At 37.7% G+C, this 14,190-nt stretch overlaps 1 protein-coding gene across 3 annotated transcripts in view; it reads left to right on the forward strand.

Annotated features, from left to right (window-relative positions):
- Nucleotides 1-9,125, forward strand: part of LOC123675838 (fatty acyl-CoA reductase 1-like) — a 48,734-nt gene extending 39,609 nt beyond the window's left edge. For all 3 annotated transcript variants that reach the window (XM_045611381.1, XM_045611383.1, XM_045611382.1), the window contains 6 exons: nucleotides 1,726-1,878; nucleotides 1,932-2,034; nucleotides 5,160-5,352; nucleotides 6,544-6,783; nucleotides 6,901-7,173; nucleotides 8,535-9,125. In XM_045611381.1, the coding sequence (XP_045467337.1) occupies nucleotides 1,726-1,878; nucleotides 1,932-2,034; nucleotides 5,160-5,352; nucleotides 6,544-6,783; nucleotides 6,901-7,173; nucleotides 8,535-8,607 (1,035 nt within the window). In that variant the 3' untranslated portion in view covers nucleotides 8,608-9,125. The remainder of the gene's footprint in view (nucleotides 1-1,725; nucleotides 1,879-1,931; nucleotides 2,035-5,159; nucleotides 5,353-6,543; nucleotides 6,784-6,900; nucleotides 7,174-8,534) is intronic.
- Nucleotides 9,126-14,190: the final 5,065 nt, after the last annotated feature.

Below are 14,190 nucleotides of genomic sequence, written 5' to 3' on the forward strand. Positions count from 1 at the left end.
GAGCTTTCAAAACTTTACTAGATCTCAGCTTACGCAGAGCTTCCTGTCTGCACTACTGAAGAGTCTTTTCCTACAGGAAAGTATAGGTTAGAACGAGGTCTCACAATCAAACCACCAGTCCTGGTGTCATCAGTGAATCAAGTATGATCTTTAGGTTCGAGAATCATTTTTAGTACATATTATACCTATACTGTATAGTATTTTCTTTGGGAAATAAAGTTATTATTATCCCCGACTTTTGCCTATACGCGTAGGATTTCTCCTCGCCGTCGGCTTCTCACTCCTCTCTAAGAGGAACATTCACTCAATCCCAGATATTTAAAATATCAGAAGGGTAGAGCACGGTCATGTCCGGTCCTTGTGGTCCCCCTGGTTCTCGTCGAACTTCTGGTCCTCTTACACGTGTTTAGATCACTTGATCTTGGATGGCTAAAAGAAAACCTTCCTTTTCTGGGTACATTGCACCTGATGTCAGCCAACAGATCGACGCTTCAATGTCGACATGATCCTGGTTCACCTCGTTGAAATGTCTTCTATGCAGGGGTTTCTCTCTCCATCTTTGCAGTTTGTCTTGGTTTGTCTGGTGGTTGTATGAAAATTGCTTCTTGTGAAGTTGTAAAGGTGTTGATTCGTCTGCTTCACACAGTATTCTGTAGAACTCTGATGTACTTGCTTGATCTCTGAAGTATTCTCGTAGGCTTTCTATGCTTACTAGCAAGTTCCATGATGTCTGTTAGACCCCTGCCTTCTTTATTTCTCGGCAGTGTAGTCCTCTCAATGCTGCTTTTCGGATGGTGCTTGTTTGCTTTTGTCATCAACGTTCTCATTTCACGTTGCAAGTTTTCGATGTCTGTTTTGCTCTATGGAACTATACCGAATGAGTATGTTAGAATTGAACATGCATATGTGTTGATGGCTCTCGTCATGTTCCTGCTATTGAGGTTTGTTTTCAAGATTTGGTGGTTGATTCGTCGGTTCTGTTTCATTCCAAGATATTTATGAAGATTATCCGACTTCATTGCTTCTATTTGCTGTCCATTTGCGAGAGTGATCGGCTCATCGTGTATTCTACCTCTCACTACGCTGAGAGTACGACATTTGTCCAAACCGAATTCCATACCTACATCTTTCGAAAAATGTTCCACTAGTTTGACCATTATTTCTAGGTGGTTCTTATTCCCTGTTATCAGTTTCAAATCATCAATGATCAGCAAATGATTGAGCGTGGTAATATTATTATTTCCTTTGATGTTGAAACCCTTTTCAGTAGCGTTTAGCTGTTTAGAGAGTGGGTTCAGCGCCAAGCAGAACCATAAAGGGCTCAAGGAGTCTCCTTGGAAAATTCCCTTCTTAATTGGAATCAGCTTGGATTTAATGTTTGCCGTAGAAAGCTAGATGTTCGTTTTCCAATTGTCCATTGCAAATTTTAGAAAGTTGGTTATAATTGGATCGATCTTGTATATCTCAAAAATTCTCTTCAGCCAGCCATGTGGAAGTGAGTCGAAAGCCTTCTTATAATCAAAATAAGTCATGAAAAGGTTTCTATGTTTCTTGAAAGCTTGGTTGCATATGATGGAATCTATTACTAGCTCTTCCTTCGATCCTTGTTATTATTATTATATTATTATTATCAATCTGTATCTCGAACAATCTCAAAATCTCATTACCTAACCTGATATCATAATTCCAATTGGTTTCTATTCGTGCTTTTTTATTTCATTTCAGAGTTTTGTTCATGTGTCTACCGCCTTCAGTAACTCTGATAAAACGCATATCAAAGAAACTGTGTATAAACCAGCATTCGATCTGAACTCCATAATGAATTGTATGGATATTCTTCCAAAGGACATCGTTGAGATGTTGTCGAAAAAATTGCTAGTAAGTTATACATTATCACTTCTAGAAAATGTCCCAAATCCAACTTCTTTCAGGGAAAGCATCCAAACACCTACACGTTCACGAAGGCACTTGCAGAGTATCTTGTGTTGGAATACTCTTCAACGATACCAGCAGCAGTTGTGAGACCCTCTATAAGTAAGCTTTCTCCTGAAAAAAAGAACTCTCGTATTTAAAAAGCAACTTGAGAATAAACAATTCATAAAGAATTTTTTAGGAACATTTGAATTTCAAAGAAATTCAATACAATACACAATACCTGATATCTAGTAGGTATTTATATATAAATGTATGTATCTCTCAGTAGCAAAATATTTTTTTTGTTCTTTTCATTTTCAAAAAATTATTTCCAAAGCTGAGAAAATTCAAGAAGGCATTCACGACAGATATAAGTGTCACAATTCTAAAAATCATGGTGAGAGAACCGGCGTTCCCAGGTGGATGAGGTTGGTTTGTTCAGAAGATCCACGAGTCAAAGATAAGATGTGTAGGCTTGGTTAATCGATCGTCTAGAGGTATGATTCGATTACCTGGCCTTTCGTCTTTTTCTCCGTGTTTTTGTTGGATTTGTAATGATTAAACTCTTTTGAATTATTAACATCTATTTACAAAGCCACAATTATACAGTACAAACTCAGTATTGAGAATATCTTAATTACGTCTTAATCACAAGTTTCTCACTACGGTACTGAATTTCGTCTTTAACTCTAGTTCTAATTACTCGAAACGTCTTCGTTTATCACGTCTTCGTCGTACTTCAAGTTTTCGGTCGTCTCGTCTCTAACTCTTCTTAATTTAGTCCGCGAACCGTCTTTTCGTCTTACGTCTTAAGTTGACCGACCGAACTTGACTCGTCTTCGACTTAAGTTGAACTGTACCCATCTTCGGCTTAATTTGAACTGTCTCTCTGCCGATTGGAACTTACCCTGTCTCGAATATCGACCTCCCTTCTTTCGGCTTGACCACACCCTTAGGGAAAGTACCATCCCCTAGTCCAATAAGAATTTTGCCGTACCTCCCACAAAGATCTTCGCGGATTCCTGGAAATCGAATATTCTCGAAGGACTAGAACCTGATACACAGATGTGACACATCTGATACGACCGTGTTGTCTTCGAACTTTCCCAACCCCCCAATAAATCTCTTCAACATTTACAACTCCATGACATATCTTCGACACCTCGAAGAATAACACATCCTTTTTACATTATATGTACAATAACAATTCGTTCCCTGTAAATTCATTGAAACTGTCATGCCCTCGACCTTTGAAGAAACTAATAGGTCTCCAAGCATCCGGTTGACCATCTCAATAATTTATAGGGAACAATAACTGGATCCTACAGATGTATGAAAATAATAGAGCATTCACTGATTAGTTTTCTCTTTAAATAACTCTGGCGACTCTTTAACTTCCTTTCGGTTTACCAATTTTCTCCGTAGGTGGCACTGATCAATAAAATAACAATATTTACAAGCAAACGACAGCAAAAAAATTCCATTCTTTTCCTTAGAAGGCGCTAACCTAATTTCCATATCAACAACGGCGGAATTTTATTGAGATCATAAAAAACGAAGATTGAAGTAAATATCTTCAAAATCCATGAAAGCTGGTCTCTCCGAAAGTCGTCGTCAGGTTTATCTTGAACTTTGTCACAGAATTTAGAAGAATACAGATGAGATACTCTCACATGTCCCATCTTCTTAATGTCTGTTTATCTGTCAATCTAAATTCTAAATGATTGTTTTTGAACCTACTTTCAGGAGTAGAATGTTTCCCAGGTTTTATTATATTTGTTCTTTTAACTGTATGAAAATTTATAAAATTAGGAAAGTGAATTTTATTGTTTAATGCAATTTAATGCATGATGAGATTTGAAACAAAAACGAGGAAAACGATTCGACAATAGGTGTTTCTGATGATACAAAGTTAAGTTCAAGACATTTTTTGATATGATGGAAATATTGAACAGGTTGTAGATCAGAGCTGAATTTCGTAAAAATATTCAGAAAAAAGCGCTAGGTAGCTTCTGCTTCATACTATAGTCTTCAAGTTCAAGGACTCTTGCACGAACAATGCATTTACACGAAAAAGACGTTACGAATGCTATTAAGTTTTTGGATTTGTTAACGTTTAGTGTTTACTATAATTAATTATTATCAACAAAACTAAAAACCTGAAAAATACAAAAAAAAAAGTTAGGAAAAGTCTCAATGACATTACTTTCTTCTTCCAATGCATATCCACTAATGGATGTTTGCGATAACATTTTCCATCGCTTCTCTATTTCTTGCGGTATGTATCAAGGACTGTATATCGTGCAGCCCTGTCCACTGCCTGATGTTTCGCAGCCAGGACATTTTCTTCCTTCCGATCCCTCTTCTTCCCTCAATTTTACCTTCGATCAGTAAGTGTAAAAATTGATATTTGTTGTTCCGCATAATGTGTCCTAGGTACGCCGTTTTTCTCTTCTTAATAGTTTCAAACAATTCACGTTGTCTGTCGACGCGTCTCAGAATTTCCTCGTTTGTCAATCAATGACATTACTTTAGCATACGATTATTTCCGAAATTATCTAACAACGTAATTTAAATTTTTGGTTTTAGTTTCGAGGTATAGAAATTTAAATTGGGAAACAATAATACATGGAAAAATAAATTAATCAACATTCAGCTAAAATGTGGAAAAAGAAACATTTTTTCTTATAGTACAATTTGCATCATATTGTCATGTTTTCAAATTTCTGGGTTTGATGAATTGAATCATTACATTCTTCGATTAAAATAAATCACAGTAGAAAATAACATGAATTTAAACAAGTCATTGAAAATTACACTTTCACAAACTTCGATCACTACTCAAAATCTAAAACAAAATGTTTTCGGTTTTTAATTGTCAGGAAAAGAGAACTCGGAAATATGCTATTCCTCCTTTTTCAGCTCTGATAGTTCTCCCTAAATATAGATTCTTCTATTAGAAAACGAATTTTCTCCATATTACATTTTTCATTTAGTACTTTTCAGAACAATTTTGGTTATTTTTATGGAATTTTGCTAAGGATCGTAGTTTTCTGCAAGAAATTTCATTTATTCGTTAGAATTCAGGGACCGTATTCTCGACAAGTGATCTTTCAAAACGTATACGTGCTCTGAACACTGAATGAACGTATACGTTTCGAAAGATCACTTGTGGAGAATACGGTCCCTGGTATATCTCACAAGTAATGAGAATTACTCAATCATTTCGAATTTTTAATCAACAGTAACAGCTGCTTGGAAGGAACCAATACCAGGTTGGGTGGATAATATGAGCGGGATTACAGGGATTTTCATGGAATGTGGAAGAGGAACCATCAAAAGTATCATCTGCGACGAGAAATACGTCATGGATATTATCCCCGTAGACGTAGTGGTCAATACGATCATCACAGCCGGATGGCATACCCATGCTTACAAGTAAGCATGTAGAAACAATTTTTCTCAAATGAACAATTTGCTTCTTTTCCTTGCTTTTATATTTCAGGGTAACATTTCCGCTATAATAATGGAAAATAATTAAACTCCAAATTATTGGTCGGTGATTTGACGCTTTTGTAACAAAACAGATTAGCTTAGCACAGCTAAATATGTACATAATGCTTAATTAAAAATAAAGGTCAACCAATTGATCTTTGCTGTACTATAATTAACACACACATATTTGTGATAGTGCCTTCATTTTTCTAACAACAATTTCTTTATAACCTGCGAAAGTCACAAACATGATCAAAAATCTTGCGATATCGAGCACCCAGCATTCTTCTATGCTATGTAGATATACCTACCTAGTTGACAAAGGACATTATACTGTATTCCGCATAAACATTCAACCGAATTTTCATCGAAAAATCATCTTCAGTGACTTATCACTGGAAATGATTTTTCGATTTTCACCTCGGAGACTAAAGTTAATAAGCAAAATTGTCGGAAAAAAATGTGCCAATTGTCATGGAAAATTTCATTTAAAGGATATGATGCTGCAACATCATAGTAGCCGTGGCGGCTATTTGGCTGATATCGTTTTCCATCGTTAATGGCATTCCGCTTTATAATGAAATATTTCATTTCATCCATTGATATCTCTTAAAATACACTCTCTTTTTAATATCAAGATAAAACCTATTATTGGAAAACGCCATATACAGTAGGAAAGATAGATTGTTAACGTTCACTTCTCCTTATGCTCTACTCCTTATACAATGCTGAGATGTCGCTTGGCTATAGAAAATGTGCTTATTCTCAATATGACTTGGTCCTACTCAAATAACCACTGTATATTTAGCTATCATAATTATTATTCTAGGATGAGACTTTTAAACCTGTAGAGATTTAATAAAAAGAATTTCAAGTGAGTAGGCTTATAGCTGGTGATCCTTAATTATCGGTGATGAATTGTTTTAGTGGTTTGAGGATCAATTTTCAGAGAAATTGTACTCTTTCAGGTAGCCAACGTTTCGTCAATTTGTTTGACATCATCAGGGCGAGCTGATAAATGAGCTGATCCTAATATCTCTAATTTCAGGGAATGACCGCAAACTATAACACATTGGTTTTCATGCGAATGATAATTAGGTATTCTTGATGTTGCAAATCGACTTAACGTTTCAGGTCCAAAATGATGCGAGTCTACAACTGTGTAACGGGAGGTAGAAACCCAGTTACGTGGAAAAGATTTGGAGAGTTGACCCACAAATACGTCCGCGAATATCCAAGCAAGTACGTCCAATGGTATCCAGGTTTTGAATACCGCACCAACCGATTCATTCACATCATTTATGCCACCCTATACCATACGATACCTGCCGCTCTTTTGGATGTGTTTCTATATTGCACAAGGCAGAAACCAATGTGAGTAGGTTAATTTTTGCCGAGATATTTACTGGCCAGGCCAGAGTAAACTGTCCCAAAATAGGTTATTGCGAGTTCCCAAGACAACCAAAATAAGTCGTAACTTTGTTCTTACAGAATGTTGAGAATAAGCAATAAATTCTACCATGCCCTTGAAGCGGGAAAGTTCTTCTCCACCAACGAATGGGATTTCGACACCAACACCTTTGAAAGTCTGGCCAATGCTGTTAAACACACAGAAGATGGAAAGGAATTCAACATAGATATACACCAAAATACGAGTGACTTCGACTGGGACCAATATGTGAAAAACTTCATGATTGGCGTGAGACAATACGTCCTCAAGGATGATTTGAGCAGTTTGCCATCTGCTAAAGCGAAACTCAATAGGTAAGCCTAGGTCCAAAGATCTTCAAACTGACCTCATCCAATGCTAGACTTGCTTTTTCGGAGATGTATTTGAACGATGTCTTCTACTTCTTTCACATTTTCATTTTCTTTGGATATGAACAACCATAATTTCTTGTCCTCCTTATTACACTTTATCGAATGGAATGTTGAATTATCAATGAAGATAGTTCCAGTTCAAACATTGGCATTTTCACATCATTATTCACATAAGAATTTTTGTTCTCATTGGTTTAAAGAACTTTGTTATTATGTTAAGAACTATCATTTTCCGACATGGATGTGAATGACTCTTGTTTACGCTGTTTTATGAATGTATTCGAAGTTGGATTAGGATTATGACTTTGACGTACTCGTACCTTCAAGTTTCTAGTTTTGTTATTTTGACACTTGTAGTTTACCTATATATGGTTCAGTAGTTCCAGTTCCCATTAAATCTACATCTCCTCTTCTTTGTTGTTTGTTTATTTCATTATCTACTTAATTTTTTTGGGTACTTCTACTATGCCTGAATATGGGAATTCATTATAAGGCTTAGTTAAAAGAAATCCCTTATTTTTCCAATATATCTCGCGTTGTCCCATCGGGTTCCACTAAACGGCGTAAGAAAGATAAGATTACGTACTACCAAAAATGTTATGACAGTTTTGTGACTAGTTGACTCAGTTCATTTTGAGCTCGCGTCAATGATGGACACTGACAAAGAGGAAATACGCTCGATAAAGACGAAAATGCAAGCCAGGCGGCTGAAAATGTAAATAGTGTTTATGGTCCTGATACTGTAACACCCAATAACGCGCAAATTTGGTTTCGTTCCGGTAATTTCGATGTCAAAGATGCACCATGCACTGAAAGGCCAATTGTCGAAAATTCCGATAAAATCATGGACATTGTAGAGTTGGACCGTCATGTAAGAACTGTTTCGATTACCCAAGAACTAAAGAATGCACAAAGGATCGTTTGGAACCATTTACATAAGACTGATCTCAAGAAGATGCTCGGTGTATGGGTACCACACGAGTTAACGCAAAATCGCTTGTGGATCGCAACAAAATCGACCATTTTTGAAGCGATTGGTAACTCTTGATGAAAATGGGATCAGCGGAACCGGTGGCCGAGCTAGGATTAGTGGCCAGAAAGGTTTTGCTCTGTGTTTGGAGGGATTGGCAGGAAATTATTTACTTTGAGTTGCTCCCCTACGGCACAACTGTTTACTCGGAATAAAAAATAGATATATCTTGATCAGTTCCAAGAAATGGCAATCCCATATATCAACCTCTATAATTTTCTCAAAATAAGAATATAAGACATTTGTTCATTATTACATATTGTTTCTTTTACAGATTATACTGGTTCCAGAAAGTATTCCAGTTAATATCTGTCTTTGCCTTAGTCAGAATTGCAACTTCACGCTGATGCTACCTTTAAAACAGCGATATGGATCAAGAACTATCGAATTATATGAATAAATCTGCAGATAACCAAGTATTATTTGTAAAAAGCATATCATAAAGGTGTCATATTAATGTCCTTTCTTATAACCTACGGCAGACTTGATAATTCACTAAAGAATACTATCAGAAAATATTGTTAATTGCAATGTGCCTTAAATTTGTGTAATGTGATTGAATGCAAAAGCTATCGTTATGTATTTTAAATATCTTATAATCTCTACAGTAAGAACTATGTGTCAAATAATTCCAGTTATTTATTATCTTTATTTTTATCTTTACTATGTTATACACGATTAAAACATGTAATGCGTGTCACTGCTCAAATGAAAGAAAACGTATCAAAAATTGCAATTCCAAATTTGGTATTACATTGCATTATTATGTTCTCAAATTGTTTTATTATATATACTTAAGTATTATATAAAATGTGAGTACTTTTATGAAATAAAAGAAACACAATGTTTCAAATGTATCGAATAATCCCAATCTTATTATTCTTGAGATGAGAGTAAGGTTAGAGATCAAACGTCGCTGAAATTTGAGTTTTTGTAATTTTCATAATTACCATATTTCCCAAATACTAAATGGTGAACAGCAACACCTATCCCAGAACAAAAACAAATATATGCACAAAAAAAAAATGAATAATTAGAAGAAAAATAAATAAAACGAAAAAACATGATGAAATCACTAAAATAAAAAATATTTCGAATATTTAGAGTGTCCCAATTTCGATGTTCACTTAAAGCATCTTAAAAACTATAAGACTTAGAAAAAAATCTTCAAGGACCTCCGATATCTTTTTTCGAAATAATAGGATATCAGAAAGCAAATTATAGATAACTTGAATCGTTCTCGAGTTACACGGCGTTTCTGAAAAATGACTGTTTCAAATATTTCGATATATCTTGGTTTCTATTCGAGATATACCAAAAATTCTTAAACGTTTTTTTCAGTAAGATTAAAGGTGTAGGATTTCACATATGCCTACTTCTGCGTTTCGTCCCTGGCACACACACCGGACTCATCAGTGTGACTTTGGTATATTTGTGTGTGCCGTGTCACAGACGCTTGGGGAATTTATTATTATCGGGAGCCGCCGGGACTCGAACCCGGCACCTTGTCGCATCTCGGTGAGTGAGTCTTCACTCTTATCCTCTAAGCCATCGAGTGCTGTGTTTATTGTTGGTATGTGGATCTTTTTGGAAACCGCCACAAAGGTTTAATTAGGAAGGTTCCGTTTCACTACGACCTAATGGTCTATTGTGCTCCCCATCAGAGCTATTCTGATCGTGATCTATCGTGATCTACAGCTCGCCTTCCAGTTCTTAAGTTCTAATGATCTCCAATATCTGGGTTGGCTTCAAGGAGGCTAATTTCTCACTTCTATAAGTTTCTTGTCCGAAGCAAATTCTGCGTTGGCTAGTGATTCCGTCACCATCAGGTGATCCGGAATTTCTTCCTGCACTCGTCATTTCTCAAGAGGTGTTTCCTAAGGCGACAATGCCCTGTTAGGAATTCAGTGAGAAGGTGTAGTATATTCTTGCTAAGACCCAGATAAGTATCTGGGTCTTAGCAAGTGTGTAAGTGCAGTGTTAAAGTTCCGAGTAAACTTTTTGGAATGATAATAATAATAATAACTGTAATAACTAGTGTTTAGTATTTATGGATTTAATAACAGACTGTAGTTTGATAACAGAATAGACACAGATGTTTGCATATCAAAGTTAAATGAAGAATGATACATTTTTCGATCTAACACACACATTCCAGATGTCCGCGTACGCATTGGAATTCTCAGGTGGGATTAAAATCCCTTCCTATTAAAAATTCAAATTTTTGGCGGGCTATATCACAGATCCAAACCAAGAAGATTCCGCCAGTGTGTTCCACTTTCGGTTTTTTCCTTCTCCTGAAACTTTTTCTTGTAGGTACATTTGCATATACCACAGAAAGTTTCCGTGCCGATGAAAGGAATTTGTGCTCCTTTTCTGGTAAGTGTGTTGGCTTCATCATCCCCATCAATTCCCGAGTGGCCAGGAACCTATACTGATAAGTCCTTGTTATTCTTGCCTCTTTCATTGAGTTTTCTTCGGCACTCTAATATCATCTTCTATATGTGAGCTCAAATCATTGATTGCAGCCTGACTATAAGAATATATCACTATATCACATTTCTGATAGTTTCTTTTCTAGGTTAATTTCTACACATATTTCTATTGCAAGTATCTCTGCCTGAAAGACACTAAGACAGCGACCTAACGATATTGAACATTAGGTACCAATCCCAAATACTCCAACGCCAGTCCTCGACGTGGTTTAAGAACCATCTGTGTATCATTTGATGGTATTCTTTTTATGATCTGGGGTTGTGGACTCCTTTTCGCAATCTTCTTTTCTACTTAGTATCCTAATGACGCTTTTTTCTATGCTAATTTTCTTTATCATCTCGTCACTGGGAAAGTTCTCTGATTGTATATAATTATTCCGAGTGGACCAGCCTCTTATTCTTTATTCCCTCGTTGCCGGTACCATAGAGTGGCCTCATATGTCACTCGATGAAGAGATCTGTAATGATCTCCAATGCCCTAGATGTTCTCATAGCTCCAGTGATACAAACACAGGCTAACCTTTGTATTGTATCAAGGGCTTTTCTCTTGCTGTTCTGACTTGCTCTGGCATGCCAGACTATTTCCCCATAGGTTATTATCAGCCTCACAATCATGACGCACATCATCATCATCATCATTCAGCCCTAAACCGTCCACTGCTGGACATAGGCCTCCCCAAGGCATTTCCATCTTTCTCTATTCTGTGCGGCTTCCATCCAGTTGGTGTGGATTCTTTTCAAGTCATCGGTCCATCTCGTTGGAGGTCGGCCTCGGCTTCGCTTGTCTGCTCTTGGTCGCCATTCCAGAATTTTCCTCGTCCATCTTCCGTCGTTAGATCTTGCAACATGTCCTGCCCACCTCCATTTAGCTCTCGTCACTCTCTCCAAAACATCATCCACACCCGTCCTTCTGCGAATCTCCTCGTTTCGAATTCTGTCTCTTAGACTTATTCCCAGCATCGATCGTTCCATCCTGCGCTGCGTTTTCTGCAGTTTTCTTGCCGATGCTTTGGTCAGGGTTAAGGTCTCTGCACCGTAGGTTAGAACGGGTAGAACACACATGTTGAAAGCCTTTCTCTTCAGCTTGGTTGGAATATCGCTCTTGAAGACATCACGAAGTTTTCCATATGCTGCCCATCCTAAAGTTGTTCTTCTGAGCAGTTCTGCTGTTTGGTTGTCTCTACCAATCCTCACTTCATGCCCCAGATATATGTAACTATGGACCATTTCATGACGCACATACATGGCAGTATTTTTGGGTTACATCCCCAAGTTTTACCAACCAAACGTCTGCACACCATCAAGGCCTTTGTTGTTTTGTTAGCCTTAACCTCAATGTGCTTCCCCCACAGAAGCTTACTATCTGGTGTTATTCCCAGATATTCGGCTTCAGATTGCCACTCTATGATAAGTATCTCCATTTAGAGGGAGGGATTTCGTAGCCGAATTTTATTTTTCCGAGTGAATGGGATTACTGTGGTCTTCCATGGGTTAACGTTCAGCACCATTGTTCAATTAGTCTAAGGCCCTCCTGTATTAAAACGCACAAGGTGCTCTCGAATTTTCCTCTACATATTAAGATTATATCGTCTGCATAGCCCATACAGTCGAAGCCAAGCTCTGAGAGTCGGTGAAGTAACTCATCCACTAATAGGCTCCATATAATAATAATAATAATAATAATAAAGTTTATTTGCTTTCAACACAACCTAAGGGGAGATATTACTCCCCCTTGAGGTGTTTCGCGAGTGGCTCTAACAGAGATGGTTTGATAACCCACTTGTTGACAAAGTTGATAAATATCGTTTTTTCTTTGTTCAAGAACAGTCGATTTACGAATTTTTTCTAACTTTTTTTTGGAGTTATTCCTTATTCTTCTGGCTATATGGGTATTGGGTAGATGATACAATCTACAAACCTTGGCGATCAAATACCATTCATCTATATCCGGTAGGTCATTTACAAGTAGTAAATATAATAGTAGTCCCAAGACCTGAGAAACACAAAATTCTATGCTTTTCGCATCTATCTCCACTACATGTGCTCTATTGGTCAAGTAGGAATTCAGTAGATTATTTATTTGCCTTCTCAATCCGTAGGCTATCAATTTTTCGAGTAGCAATCGATTCCCTCGAAAATATTCCGAGAACAGAAGAATTCGGTGTACAAACTTAGGATTATCAAAGCATGTAGAAAGGCTTTGCTAACGGTCGAATGGAAAACTGCCTGAATGCCCATAAAACTCGGCATTTCAGGGTGAATAAGGCAAAAATCCAGAACACAGTCGAGTAAAGTGAAAACGGCACCAGGACCGGACGGCATCACTAACTTGACGTTGCGAAACCTCCCTCGAAAATCCTTAGTAGCACTGACGAATATAGTCAATGCTACGCTACGACTAAGGTACTTTCCGAAGGAATGGAAGAAAGCCAACGTGGTTTCAATCCACAAGGCCGGCAAAGATGCTAAATTTCCACAGAACTACCGTCTGATCAGTCTTCTCTCGTGCATAGGGAAGATTACGGAAGCGGTCATTCTGAAAAGATTGAAGACAATAACGGAAGAAAAGAAGATCATATAGTTGAAACAGTTCGGTTTCCGAAGCCAACATTCCACTGTGCAACAAGTACTCCGAGTAGTGGAACAAATCACGGATGGATATAACAGTAAACAAGTCACAGGAGCTGAGGCAGGTTTCCCACTCCCTATGGTCCAACTTTTAGCTTCTTACCTGCATTCTCGCAAGTTTAGAGCCAGAGTTGACGGAGTATTTTCTTCAAAGAGGTCTCTTTCAGTTCCACAGGGATCTCTGTTGTCTCCAATACTATTCACAATATATATCCGACATGCCAAAGACGGTGAAAAACTCCATGGCACTGTACGCTGACGACACTGCCATTCTTGACAGTTCTTGGTGCCCCAAAATGGCAACGAAGTAACTACAAGAAGCCATCTGCAGACTCCAATCTTGGTTTGCTCAATGGAGAATTGAAGTAAACCCTGAGAAGAGCGAAGCAGTACTTTTGAGAAAAAAGATCCCGTCGGACACGTCGTAATGTTCGGTAGGAGGATCGAATGGAAAAACGAGGCCAAGTATCTGGGAGTGATACTTGACAAGAAGCTCACTTGGAACCAACACGTCACGTCAGCTGTGACGAAGGGAAAGACAGCAGCGGCAGCGTTGCATCCGCTTCTTTGCAAAAACAGCAAAATGTCTCTTTCCAACAAGCTTCTTCTTTATACGTTCACCATTCGGCCGGTCATGTCCTACGCATGTCCAGCTTGGGGATACGCCGCAAAGACGCATCTGCAGAGACTTCAAATCGTGCAGAATACGATCCTTAGACGAACCGTAAATGCACCATGGTTTGTCAGCAACGTACGGATACATGAAGACCTGCAAATACCTTTCCTAGACGACCATCTGAAGGATCT

This window comes from Harmonia axyridis, chromosome 3 (genome assembly GCF_914767665.1).
Source record: "Harmonia axyridis chromosome 3, icHarAxyr1.1, whole genome shotgun sequence".
Classification (NCBI taxonomy): domain Eukaryota; kingdom Metazoa; phylum Arthropoda; class Insecta; order Coleoptera; family Coccinellidae; genus Harmonia; species Harmonia axyridis.